At 35.4% G+C, this 7691-nt stretch overlaps 2 protein-coding genes across 6 annotated transcripts in view; both read right to left on the bottom strand.

The window, feature by feature from the left end:
• The window catches only part of mier1b (mesoderm induction early response 1b, transcriptional regulator), an 11430-nt gene extending 8321 nt beyond the window's left edge, over positions 1-3109 (bottom strand). For all 3 annotated transcript variants that reach the window (XM_008433227.2, XM_008433228.2, XM_008433229.2), the window contains exons 1-3: positions 3041-3109; positions 556-580; positions 206-354 (exon numbers count right to left, since the gene is read on the bottom strand). In XM_008433227.2, the coding sequence (XP_008431449.1) occupies positions 206-354; positions 556-580; positions 3041-3049 (183 nt within the window). In that variant the 5' untranslated portion in view covers positions 3050-3109. The remainder of the gene's footprint in view (positions 1-205; positions 355-555; positions 581-3040) is intronic.
• Positions 3110-4652: 1543 nt separating this feature from the next.
• LOC103479024 (tctex1 domain-containing protein 1-B-like) lies at positions 4653-7426 on the bottom strand. Of its 3 annotated transcripts, none has more exons than XM_008433224.2 (6): positions 7226-7420; positions 6713-6854; positions 6505-6593; positions 5374-5498; positions 5064-5290; positions 4653-4927 (listed from the first exon to the last, which is right to left on the bottom strand). In XM_008433224.2, the coding sequence occupies exons 2-5, from the start codon at positions 6808-6810 to the stop codon at positions 5087-5089; spliced, it is 516 nt and encodes a 171-aa protein (XP_008431446.1). In that variant the 5' UTR covers positions 6811-6854; positions 7226-7420; the 3' UTR covers positions 4653-4927; positions 5064-5086. The 3 variants fall into 3 exon arrangements, with proteins under 3 accessions (XP_008431446.1, XP_008431448.1, XP_017165330.1); XM_008433226.2 differs by lacking the exon at positions 7226-7420 and adding an exon at positions 7060-7192; XM_017309841.1 differs by having other exon boundaries at positions 4653-5290; positions 7226-7426.
• Positions 7427-7691: the final 265 nt, after the last annotated feature.

The following is a 7691-nucleotide window of genomic DNA, read 5'->3' as shown; positions in this document are numbered from 1 at the left end:
TTATTTATTTTTTTGTTTGTTTTGTTTAGGATTAGTCTCAAAGATTAAACTAATCATACACGGCTAACTTAATATGTGACATTATTGTGAATATGATTCTGGTCTTAATAACTCACCTGGTTAAATAAATGAATAAATACAGCATTTGTTTTTTTTTACAGTAATGATAACTAATAGAAACATGAGAGCCGAGCTTCACACCAACCCGTGCCAGGTCTTCGATCTCGTTGACGTTGGTCTCGTCTGTTGCCTCCAGCATTTCCTCCTCCTCTAGGGTTCGTTCATCGTCAAAGTCATGAACAAGCATGTCGGCTGACGGATCGAAATCGTGGTCGTCTGAACCTGCTGAGCCTCCTGCAAATGTTCAAGGTCGTAGACAATGTCACACTGAAGCTAGTTCTCCTCACACAAATCTTTAAGTGTAGTGCGGCACATCAAATTGGAAATAATAACAGGTACTTATATGTATCAATATAAATTGTAGCGATTTCAAGGAACAGGTTTTAAATGTTGCTATTCACTAAAGGCCAAACAGAGAAAGAAAAGATGAGCTACCTGGGCTCGAATTCCCGAGGGAGGGCTGAAAAACGGAAAGGCGGGGCAAAAAGTTAGGAGGACAAAAACAAGAAATACATCCAAAAATCTGCGGATTGGGAGTTTAACACAAAAACACACATGCAGAACAACTTTGTATCTCAATTTTCAAAAACACACAGCAATAGAGATAAGCAATACACCCAACAGTCATCATGACAATTTCACTTAGGGATGCAACGRAWGATTATTTCAATAATGGATTATTATGGATAACCCTGACGATGAATCGGATAAAAAAAAACAAAAAAAAAACTGGTACATTCTGCAGATTTTTTTATTTTATTTAAAATCTAAATATGTTGTGTTCACTAATGGAAGAACTGGAAAGCATAAATTTAATGCATTGAAAAGATTCACTGTATTGGTCGTGATTAATCAATTTAGTAATTGATTAATTGTTAACTGGAGTGCACTGTTTCAAAAAAGGCCATTTACTGAAAGAACAATAACCTGAAAGCAGTAATTTATTAGGCCAAAACTGTACAAAAATACCTACATAAACTTTTAATTTCTTATTTTAAAAGGGAATTTAATTATTTAATTGTATTGAGAAGGTTTAAGTGGTTAATGAACTACTGATCCCGGTGCAGGCTGCTACTCAGGGAGGGAAAATGTATTTTCTACCTGTCATATGTTCATTTAGGCTGCTACCTGGAGCATGTACAGCCACAATAAATACATAAGTAACTTAAAAATATAACAGCAAATCAGTGTTCTTTAATCAAATAATAGGTAAAAAAAAAAAAAAAAGGTGTGTATTTCGGTTTAGGGAAATAACTGAAATTTTTAATCTCTATAACTTGTGGTATTTTTTGCGTTGGCCATAAAAACAATTCAAAAAGCATTATGAAATTCATCATACACCTTTTGGCAATAAATCCATAAAAAAAATGATGTTATAAAAATAAAACGTACTTACTACTAAAAAGGCTACAGAACAACATTATACAAAGTACAATAAAATTGTACTTTAGAAAATACTAAATATTTATTTTATGTGAAGTTGGCTGGAAAAACAAAGTTTGAAATAATGCTAATATACTGTTGTGTTTTATAAAGATTGTTCTTAGTTGTTTTTTTAGCCTTCTCAATGGTTTTCATAATAACACTATGTGAAAGAATAAATCCATATTTTGAATGGTAGAAAAAGTTAAATATACATCTTGTGATAGGGTGCACTTCTACGCTTTGTGGACTGAAAAAAGGTGACCTAAGCTATCTTTTAAAAGAGCAAAGAAAATATGCTGTAGGTCATTTTAGTCTATTTCAATTGTGGGCTACTGCATATTCTGATTTATTAGATTTGAGTGTTATGTCATAGCAATAATAGTATTTTCCGTTGCATTCATCCCAATTTTCATCTTGTCTTCTGTATTATAAGAAGCTCTAATGTTGTTCCTTGTTTATTAGTATTTGAAGTTCAGTTATAGTTTATGATTTACTGAGTCTTTTTTAAGAACAATACTGTTTAAGTAGCTTTAAAATAATGTAGATTACAGCACTTTTGGTCATGTATCAGYAAAACATTTAGATGAGGTGAGATTGCGGCACGTAATTCGACGAATCTCTGGTTTTAAGCAGAGTCTATACAAAGTTTAGAAGTCTTTAAACAATTAATCGAATATTGTTTTTGAGAGCTGAGTCTGCGGAACGAGCCTACGCTTTAGTCAGCCGATAAACAAAGCCAAAAAGAGACCTCAAATTACAGCAATGTGTTTTAAATTATCCAAATTACCCCCCTGGAAAACTCTAATAGGCAAACATACAGAGGCTACTCTGGCAGTGGGAGGTCCGCGGACTCCGAAAAAAGCGCGCCTGAAGCTAAACCCTAAAAGCTCACTGCGACTCAATGAGATACGAAACAAAGGCTACTGTGACCGCTTCCTGCGAGGAAAATGTAGTGCTACCCAACATGTCTCTATAGACTGAATATCACAACAACAATGGCGTTTATATCCCACATTAAACCAGTTTGCTCTGACAGGACGCCGCTTTACTGGGTTCATTTTCTCAATTCGCTAACTTCAAAACAAGTTGTAAGCTAATTATTTCTCCTTCACAGAAATCCGCTAAGGCGCCCAAATTTAGCTTGCTATTCACAGCCAGCGAATAAGAATGAGCTCGAGCGCACAAATAAGTGTAAAACATAGGCAAATGTCCAGTTAACAGCTGTTCACGCGAGGATAAATATCCTGACCAAACCGCGAAGTGACAAACACCGCAGCTACCTCCGTCGGGGCTAGCGCAGCTAATGCTAGCTAAATCCGAAGTTTATACAACATTCTGGACTCAAATAAATAACTGTTATCGAGCAAGCCAGTGAGCTGCTGCTTAGTTGTGTTTGAAACTGTTAAAACACAAAGACTATTTGCACATTCAGTAGAACAAACTATCACGTAATATGAAAGACATTTTTTTCTGACTATTTATTTCACTTTCTTACCTCCGCCATATTTGCGATCCTGCTGGGTGACGTCAGAGGTCACTGTTAGTACCCGGATGCGGAGCTCCGCCCACTYGCCTCCCCCCTCCTCAATATCGAGAACCAAAATAAAAGAGGTAAAAGAGCAGAACGGTCTTTGTTTTGATTGTTTTTKKAGCCAAACCTACCCACAACTATATACATTTTTATATTCCTTTGTCCCAGCGATTTTTAATAATACGAATTTAAGGATACTGGCTTCATTATAAAGTTGTTAAAATATAGCTTTTCATATGCAGGTAAACCAGTGAGCTATGTTGTTCCTGACCATAGAGAGCTATGTAAACGTTACAACGCTCAGTGAACACCAGCACGCGCTCATCTGACARGTAAATGTGTCTGGTAGAGTACGTGCTCACATGCACGTAGATCAGGTAATCTGAGATAAGTGGCCACTACTGCTGGGCATGATAAAATGATAATAAAAAAACTCTAGCATTAGRAAATCTAAAAGGGTTTTTTAATGATTACTTTAAAAGAACCAAAGTTTTGTATTTTTGCACTCTGAAATTTGTTTTTCTTAAAGTTGTTATCATAAAGTTTTACCGTTAGTATTTTCCAATATAACATTTGAATATATAAGAGAGGCTTTTCAGACAAAAAAATAAAGGCAAATGCAGTAGTGCCTAACTTTCCTAAGTAGTATAGATTTGTTTTCAGGGTATCAGTTTTTAGGGGAGAGATACATACAAATATATATWGTTTTAGATATTTATTACAATTTTTGAAAAAATGTTCTTGCCAAGTTTTCTGGAATTTAGCAAACACAAAAACTTTTTGGTAATATAATAASCTAACACAARAAAAGTTTGGTCTGATTTAACATCAGACAGTGAGGGGAAAAAAATTGTATACTTTTTTTTTCAGTGTAAGTAAATATCATGAGCCTCTGCAATCGGGTTGTTTCTTTTTTGTTATAACTATGCAATTATACCAAAAATTGCGTAATGTCTTATTCAGATTGTTCCTTTACCTGACTGTAACATCTTTGATGGGAAAACCCTCATCATCATTTCTTCTTCTGTGGTCTTGTTAAATTGTTTGTGCCCCTTTTGTCATGTTATACTGCGGGAGAGTGGGTGTTGCTTTTTTTATTTTTTTATCTAAATACATTCAGTTACTTATAGATTTATTATGTTAGTTTAATAAATATAACATCTAACACCATTGTAATATATAAATCCATTCTTTAATGTGCATGTTTAAGTGAACTAACGATTAGCAGGAATTAACTTCAGTTTTGCTATATACTTTAGTTTTGTGTAAGACTTGAATCAAGCAGCMCATAACATGGTTGTATTCTGCTTGTCGTTCTCGTCAGGTATGCCGTGTATATATATAAGATTTATATTGTTTGTTTTAAAAGTTGTGCAGAAAGCAGCCACCTCGCCGGGCAGATATCTCGAGCCATCCATTTGGGACCATCAGCTAACTCTTCGGCAGCAAAAACTCAGCTTTCCAGAATTAAAACTGATCTTCTCTCTACGAAAATTAGCTTATATCGGTCATCTTGGTTATGATGGAAATTCATAACCAAGCAGGTAGAGAAACTACTCAAGAATTGAGAAAGTTGCAWCTTTGTCTTCCAAGTATTTTATTTGAAGGCGGTCAAGCATTCAAAGGCTCTGAACACAACAAAATCAGAAAAGTCAGAGCAACAGCTCACAGATGCCTCTGTTTTATACACACTTCTGTTATCTKGGAGAACATTCCATGTAAGAACACTGTTCTGTACAGAAGTTGCAACATCAGCCCGTCTGGTCTGGCTCTAACCACTCCTTATGTTTTGTAGCTTTTTATCCTACAATGAAAACGTCCTTGGCAGGATAATGGGAGATTCTGCAACAGCTTGAACATTGTAAAAAAGAGAAAAACAACGGGAAGTGACTTCTGAAAACACAAACTACTACATACAAACAGTCACTTACTCAAGAATTTCCACTTCAGTGTTTGCTTAATAATAAAGCATTTGACAAAGACTYACGCACTAAAACTTGACCTGACGGTTTACTCAAAGTAGATCCCATACACGGTGGCGCTGCAGAACAGAGAGGTGTTCTTGAAGGAGTGGGACACAAAGGTGTCGAAGTTTGGATCCCACAAACAGCGGCTGCTGATCTGCATCCCCTGACCGTTGAGCTGGCCGATGTGGACCAGGATGACGGTTTTATACCTGGGGATCACAAGTTCCTTCACGCGGTTCCTTATCACCTTCAACAAGGTCAGAAAGAAGCGTTCTGATTTCAGCAGATGTTCTGATGGAATTTTAAAAAGTCGGCTGCGTTTTCACCTACTTCACAGAGAGTTAGGGTCATTTCTCGAGAGCGCCGTGGTTCATACTGCATATCTCGGAGGTGATGGGTGATTTCTTCCTGCAGTATGTATGAGATAGTAGTGATAGGGAATGGTTTATAAGGGCCTGTAGATCAAAAAAAAAAAAAAGAAAAGACCAGTTGTTTAAGCATTCATTACATGTCCTCAACATGTAATGGATACTAGGGAATTTATTGGTGAGAAAATAACACATATACAAAACATAGTGTTCAAAACTTATTACATTCTAAAAATTTGAACAACTTGTTTTTGGTGACAAAAACAAATGCTAAGAAGCATTTAAGCTAGGAAAGCAGCAGTATCTCCTTTAGATACATTTTCTAACAATGTAAAACTCATTATAATGAAAACATTTCTCAACATACGTAGGTTGCTAGATTAAYGATTCCRTAAAATACTGCCCAAACCCATAAATTAGAATTAGACGGAAGACGTTACTTCAAACACTATTCTGCTTCATCCAGTAGAGAATAATAAGGGTGACACGCTTACTAAGGTTGTACAATTAAATATACATTATGACTTTTACTAAGACATACATTTGTCAAAGATCCTGTTTTGGTAAGAGTTTTAGTTTGTATGCAGTTTTAGTTTTGACAAACCGTTACTGCTGAACTAAACCCTGGAAAAACATTTCAGCGGCAAAAATATTTATCTGCCACCTTGTTAGAATCAATTTAAAAGRTTTATTACTATGTCATTAACCTTTTATGCCTTAATTACAAACCAGATTATTTTCTTTTTGCTAATAGAACAAATCAATTATTCTTGTGAACTTACACTATTTATCTTTAAAAATATACCTTCAAATGTGCAGAWGAAATATACAAATGGCTTCACAAATGTTATTAGTTGAATCCTAACTGTTTGCCTTTATACACTGTCTCTGGTTTAACTTCCATTAATTGTGGTAATTGTGGTTAAATMTGTCAATAAACTTAAATGTTTACAAATTCTTCCCTTTACAGCTATCATAGTCCAGCGGTCGTGTCAAAAGCTAAGCATCTATGTTTATCGGTCATGGTGCACTGGATTCAGATTAGCTGGTGGTGATGGTGTTGCTGTTCTCATTACGTTGAATGTTTGGTTACCCAGTTGGTAAGTATTCGGACTCGTGGTAGCTGCGGGATCTTCATGGGTAACATGCTCGTCCACATGCATCACATGCGTACTGGCGGGGCTGAACATGATGGGTCAATTTCAGAAGTTGCAAGTAAATTAGAGAATAGGCACATTATAAGTTACTRACAGGGAAAGACTTCAATTTGATCAGGCAGAACAGACATTGAAGATACTTACTCTTTAATCCGGAGAGATTTTTCTTTGGCTCTGCCCTCCGGGTGAATTTTTATTTTCTTCTCCGCTTTTTGTGGTTTGTCCTTAAGTGGTTCAGACATCGCTGCTTTTCCTTCCCTTAACTTCCCTTACAATTCAAGATAACCTGAAATGTTATGAGTAAGCTAGCGTAAGCTAGTTTCTGCATTGCATTAAATATGGCTCCATGTGTACGTTTTGAAAATAACAGGTATATAATAAACGCTTAAAGATATTTTGTTTTAAACGAGACGTTCTTATAAAGTCTCGACAAAACTTATTTTTACTTGAAATAAAACTAGTGAAAAACAATCAACTTTGAGCTCCATAACCTCAGGAGAGACAGCTTAAGCTCGGGTTGTTCTTTTTTTTCCTTTTTTTTTTTTAAACCGTATGCTTATTTAAAGTTTAGTGAAATGTTGAAGAATATTTAAATACGYTTGAAATTATATAATTATAATACATGTTACAATACTAGTTAATTTAAAAYGTTTATACCGATTTCTCGACGTCTTGTTCCAGGTTTAACCAGATGAAGCGACAGAGTCCACGGTAACCATAGCAACCGTGACTCGTAGAGTGGGCGGGCTCGTGATTCGGTGGGTGTAACCAACGGCTGTGAGGTGAAGACGTCATCGTGCCCTTTTGCCTGGATTTTATGGCCATTATTTCCAATTTAWGTAGTCCGAGTACAAGACTGCATATCCTGAGTGTGAGTCAATATAGGTCAAATTAAATTCAATAAAATTTTTGTCAGATGTACATGTAACATTGATACTTTATTTATACAGAGGTCTGACCATTCATATTCATGGATTCCCTCAGTAATGCGCAGTAAAATGAATAAATAAAATATATAGTTTAAAATGAATAAATGACTGAACAAAAATAATAAGTCTTTTTCAGAGTAAATTAAACTTTTGCATTATTATAGGGATATTTTAACTTGAAACTGAAAAAAAAA

Source organism: Poecilia reticulata, linkage group LG17 (assembly GCF_000633615.1).
Source record: "Poecilia reticulata strain Guanapo linkage group LG17, Guppy_female_1.0+MT, whole genome shotgun sequence".
Classification (NCBI taxonomy): domain Eukaryota; kingdom Metazoa; phylum Chordata; class Actinopteri; order Cyprinodontiformes; family Poeciliidae; genus Poecilia; species Poecilia reticulata.
This window is presented reverse-complemented; position numbering and strand designations above follow the sequence as displayed.